Source organism: Anser brachyrhynchus (assembly GCF_964034855.1).
Source record: "Anser brachyrhynchus genome assembly, chromosome: Z".
In the NCBI taxonomy this organism is placed as follows: Eukaryota; Metazoa; Chordata; class Aves; order Anseriformes; family Anatidae; genus Anser; species Anser brachyrhynchus.
The window spans coordinates 8,187,818-8,201,582 of record NC_137697.1 but is presented as its reverse complement, the minus strand read 5'-3'; the positions used below and the strand labels follow the sequence as shown (position 1 = coordinate 8,201,582).

At 36.5% G+C, this 13,765-nt stretch overlaps 1 protein-coding gene across 5 annotated transcripts in view; it reads right to left on the bottom strand.

Annotated features, from left to right (window-relative positions):
• SPEF2 (sperm flagellar 2) overlaps positions 1-13,765 on the bottom strand; it is a 68,495-nt gene that overhangs the window by 32,435 nt on the left and 22,295 nt on the right. For 4 of the 5 annotated variants that reach the window (XM_080572552.1, XM_080572554.1, XM_080572555.1 and 1 more), the window contains exons 10-16: positions 12,726-12,894; positions 8,516-8,735; positions 7,857-7,987; positions 7,576-7,645; positions 3,288-3,361; positions 2,221-2,324; positions 1,134-1,390 (exon numbers count right to left, since the gene is read on the bottom strand). In XM_080572552.1, the coding sequence (XP_080428678.1) occupies positions 1,134-1,390; positions 2,221-2,324; positions 3,288-3,361; positions 7,576-7,645; positions 7,857-7,987; positions 8,516-8,735; positions 12,726-12,894 (1,025 nt within the window). The remainder of the gene's footprint in view (positions 1-1,133; positions 1,391-2,220; positions 2,325-3,287; positions 3,362-7,575; positions 7,646-7,856; positions 7,988-8,515; positions 8,736-12,725; positions 12,895-13,765) is intronic. The other variant, XM_080572553.1, reaches the window with a different exon arrangement.

Genomic DNA, 13,765 nt, shown 5'->3' with positions numbered 1-13,765 from the left:
CATCTTAAGAAATAAATTCTTTTTGGATTCTTGAGACTATATCATGTATTAACAAATTTTCAAAGTGTTTTGGCACACAAGGTCTTAAAATTAACACAAATTTTAAGTGTCTATACATTTATCTTGACTGCATTGTTAGCAAAACCTCTAACAATTTTGCCTCATTCTCATCCTACCTCTCCTTTCTTTTTTTTAACAAAAGTTAAATGCTGTTAAATTCAAGCCAAGTGCTGCAGTAAAAACAATAAAGAAGAATCTCCCTACAATTTGGATAATACAGGATGTATTTGTGAAAAGAACTCATGTTTTGCCAAGATGAATAAGATCAATGAAAAGTATGTGGCTTGGAACTGAAACAGCCCTCAAAAGGCCTTTGATGCCTTTGTCATTTCTGGTCAAAATCACCTACTTACAGGTGTTCACTAACTAACATACGACAAATGCAGTGTTCGATAGGGAATGAATGTTCGCACATGCCAGGGAAAGTTAGCACATCCCTTTGTTTACCTTTTCCTTTGTCTCTTTCCAAATGTGTCTCTTGGAGAAAAATACTATTTACACATACTCATTTGGAATGAGTCATATTTCTGCATTTGACGTAAGTTCTGTTTTTCTCAACTGCTGTTTTATGGGATAGTTAACACTAGCCACTGCACTATATCAGCTCTAGTGAGATTTCAGAACAAATAAAACCAAGAATATACACATGTACTTGCACACTTCTAATGTGCTTTTGACTGAAACACATATAAATGATTCTGTGAGATATAAAGAAATTGTACAATAATGCTATTTCGCTCCAATGAGCACCACGTAAGGGTAGATCTGGTAAATATAAGTTAAATTTATAAAGTCATGTACTTTAGACAAGTAAAAAAAGAACAGCCAAAGTTAGAAGAGGACTTACATATGGAGAGGAAAACTGCCAGGAAATAATAAAAAATATAATTTCATAATTATCAGAAAAAGTAAAAATAATATATAATTTTGTATCCTAATTTCACTAAGCAAATTGCCATTACATTGCAAAGTATTCACAATTTAGTAGTTTCAATATTATAACAATCTTTATATTCCCCTTAAATCAGAATCTGCTTGTCATTTAACTTTGTTAAGTGTAGTTGGAAACTCACACTTCAAGCTAGCCATGCGTTTTAGTACTGTCGTGTCTGAAATATCCAATAACACAGAAACATCAAATGCAGGTAAGGAAACAGGAGGCTTGTTAGGGGCTCTGGGATCTGTAACAAGGGAGAGCTTTCCAGGGTTCATATCTTCTGCTTCTGCTTCATCTGGATCGACCCCTGTATAGGCTTTTTCAAATAGCTTTGCCTGATTAATTGTCATTGGAAATCCATCCAGAATCCACCCCATCTCTGGCGGTGTTTGGCTATGGGCAAATAAAGGATCAGGATTATACGGTGAATTGATAGCATAATATTAACACCTAAAGAACAGCTTGTCCTAGCAGTCTTTCATTCTGAATTCAGTATATGCAATATCCTCATGAACAGAGAATATGACAACTAAATTTGTGAAACAATGGATTTTATACCAGGAAATTACATCAAGTATAGCTAAAAGTGATAAACAAAACAAAACATCTGTCTTGATGAAGTTTTCAAGAACAAATTCTATACAAACTATTATCAGAGATGTAATTTCACTGTTGTCTTGAAGTGCTAACTTTTGCACTAAAGAAATAAATAGCAAAATCTGTTTCATAACATAAAGTACTGATGGGAGTAATACAACTTACATGATATTCATGTGAGAACTTAAGTGCTATTTGCTTATCAGGAGAGTAGAGACAATTTTCTGTCATGTAAGAATGTAAAAAAATAAGTAACTTAACTGCCAAAGTATGAATGTTTGGATTATGTATTTCACATAAAACCTAGAAGAAAAAACACTAGAACATTGTGAATAGTTTCCAACTGATAAACAAAATAGAGACATAAGTTATATTTAATGACTATGTGATAGATATTTTTTTTTACTTGCTGTCAGTGGTGTACAATAATGTCTGCGTAATTTAGGGCTAGATTCTACTGCTTTAATATGAGGATTAACTAACTTCACTAATTAGCTCCACTTTCCCAGCAGAATACTCCAACGTTCCAGTAATGCACTGAATAAAGAGAAATGGCTGACTCTGGATCTACAAACTGGATAATTACACTCTCAATAACTGGGGAAAAAAGCTACACAATTTCATACTTAATAGCTTCCAATAGGATGGCAACTAGTAATTCATCAGGAATACTTTTTCCTTTCTTCAACAATTTCTGTGATGCAGCACCAAGCTGGGCACGTACAGAAAGCTGTGGAAGAGTGCAGTTAAAAGAACATGTAAGACTGAAGTGCTCAGAATGCTCATGACACTGACAGTTAAAAAGAACTATTCTACTTTACATAGATTCTACTTTACATACCTTACTTCTATGTTCTCTATATATTTATTTATCTTTATCTTTATTGTGTTATTTATTAATCTTCATTGTGCTATTAATTTATATTTAATGTTTATTTTATTATCTATGTTTATTATCTATTTAGGAGAAATAGTTTAAACTGATTTAAAAACATCTAATTTAACTGAAATCTCAAACTGAACATCATTACACTCATGAAAATGCCAGACAGAAATGAGGTAGAGAAACAAAGGATATTGAAAGCAGAAAGATAAAAAAATTAAGTGTCCAAGTTATTCTGATTTAACTGTGCAATAATTCTGACTTGTGTCCAAGGTTACTCTCATTTTCTCTGCTCTAAATCCATTGATGATTTCCTTTCTGATAGCTTAAAAGAAGCCTCAAACTGGTTTCCTATAGCAGCATTTAAATTTTTTAGTTCTATAGGAACCTTCCTAGCTTTTGAAGTACTCTTCAGCTCAACCAATAAAGTCAAAGAGATCACTGGAAATTAAGTATTTTTGAACATAAAGAAAAGAAATCTTATCATGGGATGAATTATTTGCTTTGCACCACCAAGATCAGGAATACATTTCTGCTAACTCAAAAATGAATAGGAAGTACCATATCTTACATAAATGTGAGATTAAACAGGGAGGTATTTATGTATAACTCTAGCTGTATGTACAACTCTAACCAACATACGCAGGAATAGATTTTTATAAGATGTCTTTCCAAATTTCATACAGAAAATGCTTGCAGTAAGGTGAACAAATAAGTGCAGAATGATGAAATGGTGTCACCATTCTGTAGTTTAATAAGATTTTAACTAAAGTATCTTTATATAGTAGCAGCTAAAATCAAACTACAAACCTTGGATAGGTCATTCTGACTGTTGTCTGATTCAGTTTCTTGACCAGATGGATCATTTCTGATAGGACAATTACCTAAAATAGGTACATTATAAAGTTTAACGCTTTTACTTCTATAATATTTCTTACTGTAGATAAATAATAAAAGGTATGTGCAATCATCAGAAACATAGGATCATTGAATAATTCAGGTTGGAAGCAACCTCCAGAGGTCACATAGTCCAACCTTGTGGTTAAAGCAGCATCAGCTGAAAAGTCAGACCAGGTTGCTCAGGTTTTTACCCTGTCTCGAAAACATCCAATGATGGAGACTACCTCTCCATACAATCTGTTTCAATGTTTTCACGGAGAAAAGATCTTTTCTTGTGTGTGGTGGAAAAGGGAAGGAAGACGGATATTTACAGATATCTCCACAGCAAAATTAAGACTAGGAAAAATATGAGCCAACTGCTGGAAAAGACTTTCGAAATGCTGAGCCTTCTCTCTCTCAGTCTTTAACAGTAAAACTTGCTTTCAGGAATCCCAGTCCCCTGAGATTAGCAGGGAAGTCTGCAGCAAGGAGGACTTACTTTTGGTGGAGGAGGACCATCTTAAGAAACATTTGAATAAACTGCAAATACAGGATTCCACAGGTTCTGATGGGATGTACCAACACGTGCTGAGGGAGCTGGCTGACGCCATTGCTAGGCCACTCTCAATTATCTTTGAGAGGTGATGGTGACTGGGGGAGATTCCGTAGGACTGGAGGAATGCAAATGTCTCTCCTCTCTTCAAGGAAAGAGTCCAAAGAAGGGCAACAAAGCTGGTGAAGGGCTTAGAGAACAAGTCTAATGATGAGCAGTTGAAGGAACTGGTGTTACTTAGCCTAGAGAAAAGGAGGCACAGGGGAGACCTTATCGCTCTCTACTACTGCCTCAAAGGAGGTCATAGCAGGGTGGGGGGTCTGTCTCTTCTCCCAAGCAACAAGCAATAGGGCAAGAGGAAATGGCCTCAAGTTGTGCCAGGGGAGGTTTAGGTTAGATACTAGGAAAAAAAATCTTCACTGAAGGGGTTGTGAGGCATTGCAACAAGCTGTTCAGGGAAGTGGTTGAGTCACCAACTCTAGTGGTATTTAAAAGACAAGTGGATGTGGTGTTTAGGGACATGGTTTAGTGGTAGACTTTGCAGTGCTATGATAGCAGTTGGACTTGGTGATCTCAGAGGTCTTTTCCAACCTAAATGACTCTATGATTCTATGAAAGCAAGAAGGAAGAATTGATCATGTACAAGCTAGTCAGCCTCACCTCAGTCCCCAGGAACTGATGGAGCAAAATAATCAGGGAAATATTTTCCAAGCACATTAAGGACAAGAATATGATTAGGAGTTAAAACATGCATTCGTGAAGAGGGAATCATGCTTAACCAACCTGACAATAACCTTCTACAGGCTCAGTGGATGAGGGAAGAAGATCAGTGAAGATCAGTGTGTGCTGTTTATCTTGATTTTCAACACTATCTTCCTTAACATCCTCATTGACAAACTGATGAAGTATGGACTAGAGAAGTGGCCAGTAAGGTGGACTGAAAACTGGCTGAACTACAAGGTTGTGATCAGGAACATGAAGTGCAGCTGAGGACCAGTGATTAGTGGTGTAGTCCAAGGGTCAATTCTGAGAACAATACTGTTTAACATCTTCATTAATGACCACATGATGAGAGAGAGTGCACCCTCAGCAAGTCTGCAAGCAACATGAAACTGGAAGGAGTGGTTGATACTGTCCAAGTAACAGAATCCAAGGGCAGAGACTGGGAGGATGAAGTACTGCCCACTGTAGAAGATTGGGTGCAAGACCACCTAAGGAACATGAATGTGTGTAAGTCCGTGGGACTTGATGAAATGAATCCAGGGGTCCTGAGCGAACTGGAGGACAAAGGTGCTAATTCACTGGATTTGATATTTGGACCACTTGTTAGATAAGGAATTGGCTAGTTGGCTGCACTCAAAGAATTGCAGTCAATGTCTCAATGTCCAGGTGGAGAATAGTGATGAGTGGTGTTCCTATGGGGTCAGTACTGGGACTAGTATTTTTTAATATCTTTGTCAGAGTGATTGAGTGCACTCTCATCAAGTCTGCACAAAGACGACACAAAGCTTTGTGGTGCAGTCAACATGCTGGAGGGAAGAGATATCATCCAGAGGGACCTGGACAGGCTGGAGAGGTGAGCCTGTGCAGACCTCATGAAGTTCAGCAAGGCCAAGGGCAAGGTTCTGCATCTGGACTAGAGCAATCCAAAGCACAAACACAGGCTGGGAGGAGAATGCATGGAGAGCAGCTCCAAGGAGAAGAACCTGGGGGTGCTGGTTGATGAGAAGCTCAACATGAGACGGCAATGTGCACTTGCAGCCTAGAAAGTCAACCATATCCCAGGCTGCATCAAAAGAAACATAGCCAGCACATTGAGGGAGGTGGTTGAGAGAGGTGATTCTCCCCCTCTATTCTCCTCTCGTGAGACCCCACCTAGAGTGCTGCTTTCAGATCCCCAACACAAGAAGGACAAGGATGTATTAGTACAAGGAGGGCCATGAAGATGATCAAAGGGCTGGAGAACCTCCTGTATGAAGACAGGCTGAGAGAGATAGGGTTATCTAGCCTAGAGAGAAGAAGGCTCAGGGAGACGTTATAGTGGTCTTCCAGTACTTAAAGGGGACCTTCAGGAAAGCTGGAGAGGGATTCTTTGTCAGGGAGTGGAGTGATAGGACAAGGGGTAATAGTTTTATACTAAAAGATAGTTGGTTTAGATTAGATAGAAGGAAGCAGTCCTTTCCCATGAGGGTGGTGAGGCACTGGAACAGTTTGCCCAGTGAAGCCGTGGATGCCCTATCCCTGGAAGCATTCAGGTTGAACAGGGCTTTGGGAACTTGATCTAGCGAAAAGTATTCCTGCCCATGCCAGGGCAGTTGGAACTAGATGATCTTTAAGGTCCCGTCCAAACTAAACCATTCTATGATTCTGTATCTCAGGTGGTTGTGGTTGCCATTCACAGGGACCTTGATGGGTTGGAGAAAAGGGCTGTCAAAAATCTCATGAAGTTCAGCAAAGGGAAATGCAAAGTCCTGTATATGGGAAGGAAAGTCTCATGCATCAATTTAAACTGGAGGTCAACTGTCTTGAAAGCAGCTGTGCAGAGAAGAGGCCTAGGGGCCCTTGAGGGCAACAAGCTGACTCTGAGCCAGCCATGTGCCCTTGCAGCAAAGAAGGCTGACAGCATCCTGGACTATGTTAAGAAGAATGTTGCCATCAGGATGAACTTGAGCTCTACTCAGCCCTGGTGAGACCGTATCTGGAATGCTGTGTCCAGTTCTGGGCTTCCAAGTACAAGAATGACCTGGATATATTGGAGAAGGTCAAGCAAAATGCCGTAAGAATTATTAAGGTCACAGAATATCTGACATACAAGGAGAGTCTGAGAAAGCTGGGATTGTTCAGCCTGGGGACAGAAGGCCTGAGTGGAATCTTGTCAATGCTCATAAATACCTGATGGGGGGGAAGTAAAGACCAAGCCAGAAACTTCTCAGTGATGCCAAGTAAATGAACACAAACTGAAACACATGAAATTCCATTTAAACAATAAAATATTAACTCTAAAGGTTATGGAACATTGGAACATGTTGCACAGTGAGGTTGTGGAGTTTCCTTCCTTACTGATGTTCAAAACCCAAATGGACACGGTCATGAACAACCTGCAATAGTGACCCTGCTTTAAGGAGAAACAATGGACTATGTGACTTCCAGAGCTCCCTTCCACCTTCAACCCTCAACACCTTCCTTTGGAAGGTGTTTTTAAGATGAAGCTCTCATCCTGGACTTTGTCTGTGATACATTACAGCTGTGTGATAGCCACATCAGCACTCTCTATTCTATCTCTTTGATTCTGACCCTGATCCATATCCGTGGACTTGAGTTTCTGATTTGACTCAAGACTTACTTCATCAGCAGACTTATCGCCAGACTGAGGTTCACACTGTCTCTGGACCTGGTCCTGACCCGGACTTCAGTCAATATCCTCACTTTTTGTTGGCAAAGTGTTGGCCCTGCCTAACTTATTTTTGTCCTCATCTCCTAGCTCAGCCTCCTTTGTGGAGCAGCCTGAACTTGCTGCTCTCAGACACTACAAATGTGTGGAAACAGTAAATTCATAATGGAAACTACGGTTAAAACTCAGACATGGATAACTGAAAGGCTAACTTCCATTTAAATTTAACAAGATAAGAGTAATAAATTATAATTAAATAATACACACACACACACCTTTGGTTCCATTGATAAATGTTTCTGTTAGAACTTTCAGTAGTGATGATTTTGACATGTTCCTCTGGACCTTGTATCAATTAAGAAAAGAAATGATGAGAAAGGAAACTACATGCTGCAGAAAACCAAACCTCTGAATTGAATATGTCTTGAAGTCTTCTAAGTCAAAACTTAGAACTAAGTCTGAAATGAGTAAGAAGTTGAAACAATATGCTTTTTTCCTTACACGTCACTCTCTTTTCCCTGTGGTACCCAAAACAAAAATTAATAAAAATGCTTACCTCATTTTGTTTCACAGAATTCTCTGCTTCCTGTGAAATTACGCTGTGTTCACATTTCATTTCATTTTTAAGAAAAGCTTGGATGGCCTTCTGAACCAGAGTATCAACAGATAGTACCTGAATATTGCAAACTAATATAAGAAAAAATTAGATAGTTTTACAGTTTGAGCTGAGCATACATAGACACAGACCACTATTGAAATTAAATTAATGATGAGAAGACATGCAAAAGTCTAGTACATGCAAAGCAATGCATAGTTCCTTTTGTTTGGGCTTTTGATGCAAGTTGTTTCCACTGTCTTTGCTCTGTGACCACTATACAGCAAATTGCCACAATCACACAGATGTCTGCTAGTCTCTTCTATAGAAAAAATCCTCAGAGAACTCAAAATCATTTTTAAATTCTCCAGAAATGCAGAAGTAATACTATAACAACACTTTATGAAAGTTCATGTGTTTTTATCTTATTTTGGAAGATAATGAATGAATGACTTACAAGGAACTCCTAGAAAATATGGATGCATGTGAGTTTCAAGGATTAGTAATGCAAGGCCTTGCCCAAACAAATGTCATTCTAAGAGTTGGATTTAAAAACAATTAAATATTTTAAAGAAATTCAGGTAAAAAAACAAACAAACAAACAAAAACCTGAACTCTACCTTTTTCAAGAAACTTTACACAGGTAGTTTTTCCACTAAAAAGTTTTCCCAAAATGCATCCCTTAATAGGAAAAGAAGGAAATACAGGTAGTGAAGATTTGGGTTTTGGAGGATAGAAAATCTCCATCAGTCTACGAAGTACATGACCCAATATGTTATTATTACGAGGAGGTTTGTATTCACTGTTATCTTCAGTTAGGCACCATTCCCCTGTCATACTCTGTATAAATGACAAATTATGAAACAATTTGTCAATATGCCTTGTCTTTCATCTTTCTATATATTCCATTATATAAACAAATATACAATAACCAAATATAAACAGTACTAAAAAATAAAATATTTTTAGAATAGAGCCTTGTTAAAATCAATAACTGTCAGTATCTCTAAGCATTTTTATTAATATTCACTAATACTTAGTTGAGAGACAAGTACTCCTACGACCATTTTTACAGATTGCTAGATTCGTTTTTTAAATGTCATAAGCATGAAAAGTCATTTCACCAATATGACAGAATGAATCAGTAGCATATTTGTGGAATATAAGTCCATTATCCTACCATTCAGCGTTCTAAAAAATGGGCAACATTATTGCTCAGTATCACACTGAAATCTTTGAAAATATGTACAGAGAAAGATCTCAAATACAGTTATCTGCCTAATATGCAGTCAATAGACACACAAACAACACCCCTCAAACCCTAACAACTTTCCCCCTCCCCTGCCGAATTTAATGAATCAGAAAAGAAAGGAAATACTGAGTAGAAAATTCCAGTTCATCTGCACTGAGATCAGTATAAATTTATCAGTGGTATGAATTACAAGCATACAGCTTAATGAGGTTGTCTCTTACTGACAATTGCAGTGGGAGAAATATGAATGGAAGGATATAGTCAGAAGAACTGAACATATTTTTTTGCTGCTGTGTTATTGCATTTTATAAGGCTAGGAAAGTAACGATGAAGTACATGTGCAGTTTATGCTATAACAAGCTAAAAGACAACATTCTAGTATGCAGGATAATACTAGTCTTGTTTCACTTATGATTTAACTGAAGGGTAATAAACAGCTGTCTGGAAGATATGTGGACTAGTATTATTCCCAATTAGATTTTGGCTTGTCATCTCATTTGGGGTGCACAATAAAGGGTTGTAAGGCAAAGTCAAATGTTTCAGTAAGGAAATTTCAACACAGAAAAAAATGAGGGAAAATAATGTTCACAATGAGGGTGGTTAAGCACAGGAGTAGGTTGCACAGAGAGTCTGTGGAATTTCTATCCTTGGAAATATTTGAAAGCTGACCAGCCAAGGCACTGAGCAACTTTATCTGATTTAGAAGTTGGACCTGCTTTGAGCAAAGATGTTGAAGTAAATGACGACCGCATCCCTTTCAATGTAAACTATTGTCTAATTCTATAAATTAAATATTTAATTACATCTACAGCAGCATCTAGTTTCATTCACAGTTCTAGTGAAATACAATACAATGTTTTAAATTCATGTTCTAGTTTTTTTTTTTTTCTTTTTTTCCTGACTTTGCTATTTACTTTAGGGCTGGAGCACCTCTCCTATGAAGGAAGGCTGAGAGAGCTGGGGATGTTCAGCCTTGAGACGGGAAGGCTCTGGGGAGACCTCACTGAGGCCTTTCAATACTTAAAAGGGTCTTACCAAAAGGAAGGAGGACTCTTTACTTGGATAGATAAAGATAGGACAAGGGGGAATGGTCTTAAACTAAAAGAGGATAGATTTAGATTAGACATTAGGAAGAAGGTCTTCACTGTAAGGGTAGTGAGGCACTGGAATGGGTTGCCCAGAGAAGCTGTGGCTGCCCCATCCCTGGAGGTGTTCAAGACCAGGTTTGATGGGGCCCTGGGCAACCTGATCCAGTGGGTGGCATCCCTGCCTATGGCAGGGGGGTTGGAGTTAGATGATCCCTAAGGACTCTTCCAACCTATGCCATTCTATGATTTTATGATTCTATTATAAATTATGTATTGCTATAGCATACTGTCTACTAACAGAACTAGATCAGTGATGAATTTGAACATATATGCATTAGGTAAACTAACACCATATAATCTGTTATTACTATAAATTAAAATGCAACCTTTTAATCAGTAAAAACAAATATTTTTGAGTTGCAAAATACCCCCCTCTAACCTATCTCAGAGAATGTACTTTTTAATATGTATTGGAAAAGATATGCTTAAAAAAATCAAATCCTTGTTCTATCTGAATCATTCTCTTTAAAATTATGAGAAAAGATGGATCAACTGTTTTAAATTCTATCAAACCTGTAGAAAAAATGAATTCCAAGAGGAATGAGTTTCTTATTTGAAGTAATCACCTTTCAAATTTCTTGTCTTTTTCTTTCCAATCTAAAAGATTGCTAGATTGTATTTGTCTTTGGTTAAAGTAGCTTACCTGTTAGAAACAAGGTTTCAGGTATTCAGGCCAGAGTTATACAACTGCCAGTCAACACCCTCAAAGGTAACTGCAAATTATTTGGTATTTTGTACAGTGCCTACTGTTATGTTTGCTTTGGAGGAATTTTATTAACTTATGAAGTGATTAGCCACAACTGATCACGTGATAGTTTCCAAACATTTCCAAGCTCAGTCTAATGTAGAATGCACAACATACTGATAGCGCTTTATTTTCTTCTTTTATTTTATCATACGTGTTTCTTTTAGTCAGCATTCTTAATATAAACTTATTGTTTTTGAGAGATGCCAAGTTGCTTGTGCCACGCTTTTTCCTCTGTGGTGAAGAAAATCAGCATAAATTTTACCAGAATGCCCTGCCAATACACTTTTGTTTAGATGAAATACACTGAAGGAATTAGCTGTTCACTTAGGTTTTCAGGTGACTTAAGTAAGTATTGGTGCCTATAGTTTTACACATGTCGTATGATATCAGCTTTTGATGAACACTCATTCAGAAAGGCATAAGACTGGAAAAAAAGATGTGAATGTGCATTTGAAACAGGCTGGTAATGAAAAAAATGCTTTAAACTAAATGTTTAAATGTTTGCTATCTTCAGTGCCCCTATATTGAAAGACTACCGAGACTCTGTAATACAAACAATATTATGACTGAAAAACTTCGTTTTTCATTAGTGTTCCCCAGTAACTGTTTCCTCCCTATCTGTCCTGTATGTCCTCCCTTTTGGTCTTGAATATTTGCTTTTTCTTTTTTTCCACCTAAAGAGAATGATCATGAATTTCATCACATGATTGGATATGGCCTGAACAAGTAACTTACAAATAAATTAATCAGAAAAGCACATATTAAGATTGAAAACAAAATAAACTGAACTGCCAGGCATTCACCACGAACTCCTAAAAAACATTTAGACTCATTGCAAAAAAAATGTACCAATTTGTTCAGGAGGTGGGTAAAAGGACATGTATATTGTAGTTATAATTTCCGAGACAGTAAAAGACAGGTTATTTGTAATGAATTTGACATATTATAGTTAAACAGATTATTTGAAAATACTGGTGTGTTTTTTTCCCCCAAAGAAAAGCATCAGTTACATTGTAATTTGGAAAATATTGTACAATACTTTTTAATTATAACAGGGCAACATTCATCCTTCATCTTTCACTTTTGAAATTACATAGTGTACCCTAAAGTTGAGGAAAAGATTTAAGGTACCTTGTATCCTAACAGAATGTTAACAAAAACATCAGCCATTTATAACAATGTTTAAAAACGCTGCCATATGAAAATAAAGAGACCACCCAAACCAATAAATCTTGTTAGAAAGCTTTCATTCAAAATTGCTAGAATTAAGTCTACCATGTTTTGTAACAGACACTATTTCTTTTCACTTGCTTTTGCTGTCTACTTCCTCTTTAATTTTAAATATGGTAGCATTAACCACACTTTCACATGCCAGTTGACTAAAATTCATTGCATTGCAATTTACTTGTTGGTTCTATGAACTCAGGAGAGAAATATAATCAATGTTATATATAAGCATGAAATTATAACTGTTTTAAAATTGTATCAGCTGTCCAGTGCTACTAACATAAAATATAGCCATGTATTTCATATAGAATCTCATGTAACACAAAGAAAATACATATCAAATTCTGATATCAGAAACTACTGAAAGAACAAAATGTAACATCACAACAAAATGTTTATGATTATGAACAATCAACGTGTATTATATTCCATTATGTCTTATCAGTTTGATATACCTTGTATTCACCATAATCTTTTTCATCTAACAGATTCATTTTATTCATTTCTAGAAGTTGTTCTGGGCTTCGTTCATTTGGCAAAGGCTGAACTGAGGCTTGTTCATATATTGGTTTTCCATTAAAAAAAAATTCCTTCCAATCACACATCAGTTTCAATGGAATTTTGCTGCTTAGAAAACAAACAAACAAAAAAATTGAATGAGTTCCAAGCCAAAAATTAAGAGTTAGGTGTTTGAAAATAGTGGACCCAAATTTACAAGAATTACAATCATGAAATAGGGATATGCTAGAGTAGGTATGGCTTATAATATTTTCTGTAATTACTACAGCTTGTCAGGGGGAAACCATAAAAATAGTCACTGTGTGTGGCTACTTGTATGACACCAGTAGGCCCTTGTAGGTTTTGGTATCTTCAGAAGTGTTTCATCACACAGTATTTGTCTAGCAGAGATGTGTGGTAACAGTTTTGCTACAACTTCATTTCCCTGTTTCAAAATACTCTTCTCTTTTATGGGGTAAGGCCTCCCCTCCCCAAAAATCAATATAATTTTTCCTGGAATCTAAAATTCATTCAGAATTATGTAAGTAATTAAACTCTTTTTTTTTTTCTTTTTCTTTCTTTCAGAAAGGAACAATATTCACATGAAACAAGATAAACTGCATATAGTACCAAGTTATTAAGCAATTATTGTTATTGCTAAAATACAAATAGGACTCTGACATCTATGAGTGCTAAACAAACCATATAAAACCAGCTTAAATTTGACAAATGCTCAGAATGTTCTAGGATTACATCAGTTTAGAGCTTTTTTTTTGACTTTTTTTTTTTTTAATTAATGCTTGTAGATAAGGGCTATAACATTAAGTAAACTACATGCGTGGTTAAAAAATAATTGAATACATACTGTATGCACCCTTTTCAATGAAGTGTGCAGAAACACTGACAAAACATATAGGTAGTGGCAGTAACAAAGATACAATCTTAATATGCATATTTTGCAAAGATATTTCAGGTATCTGTACATATTGTTAAGTAC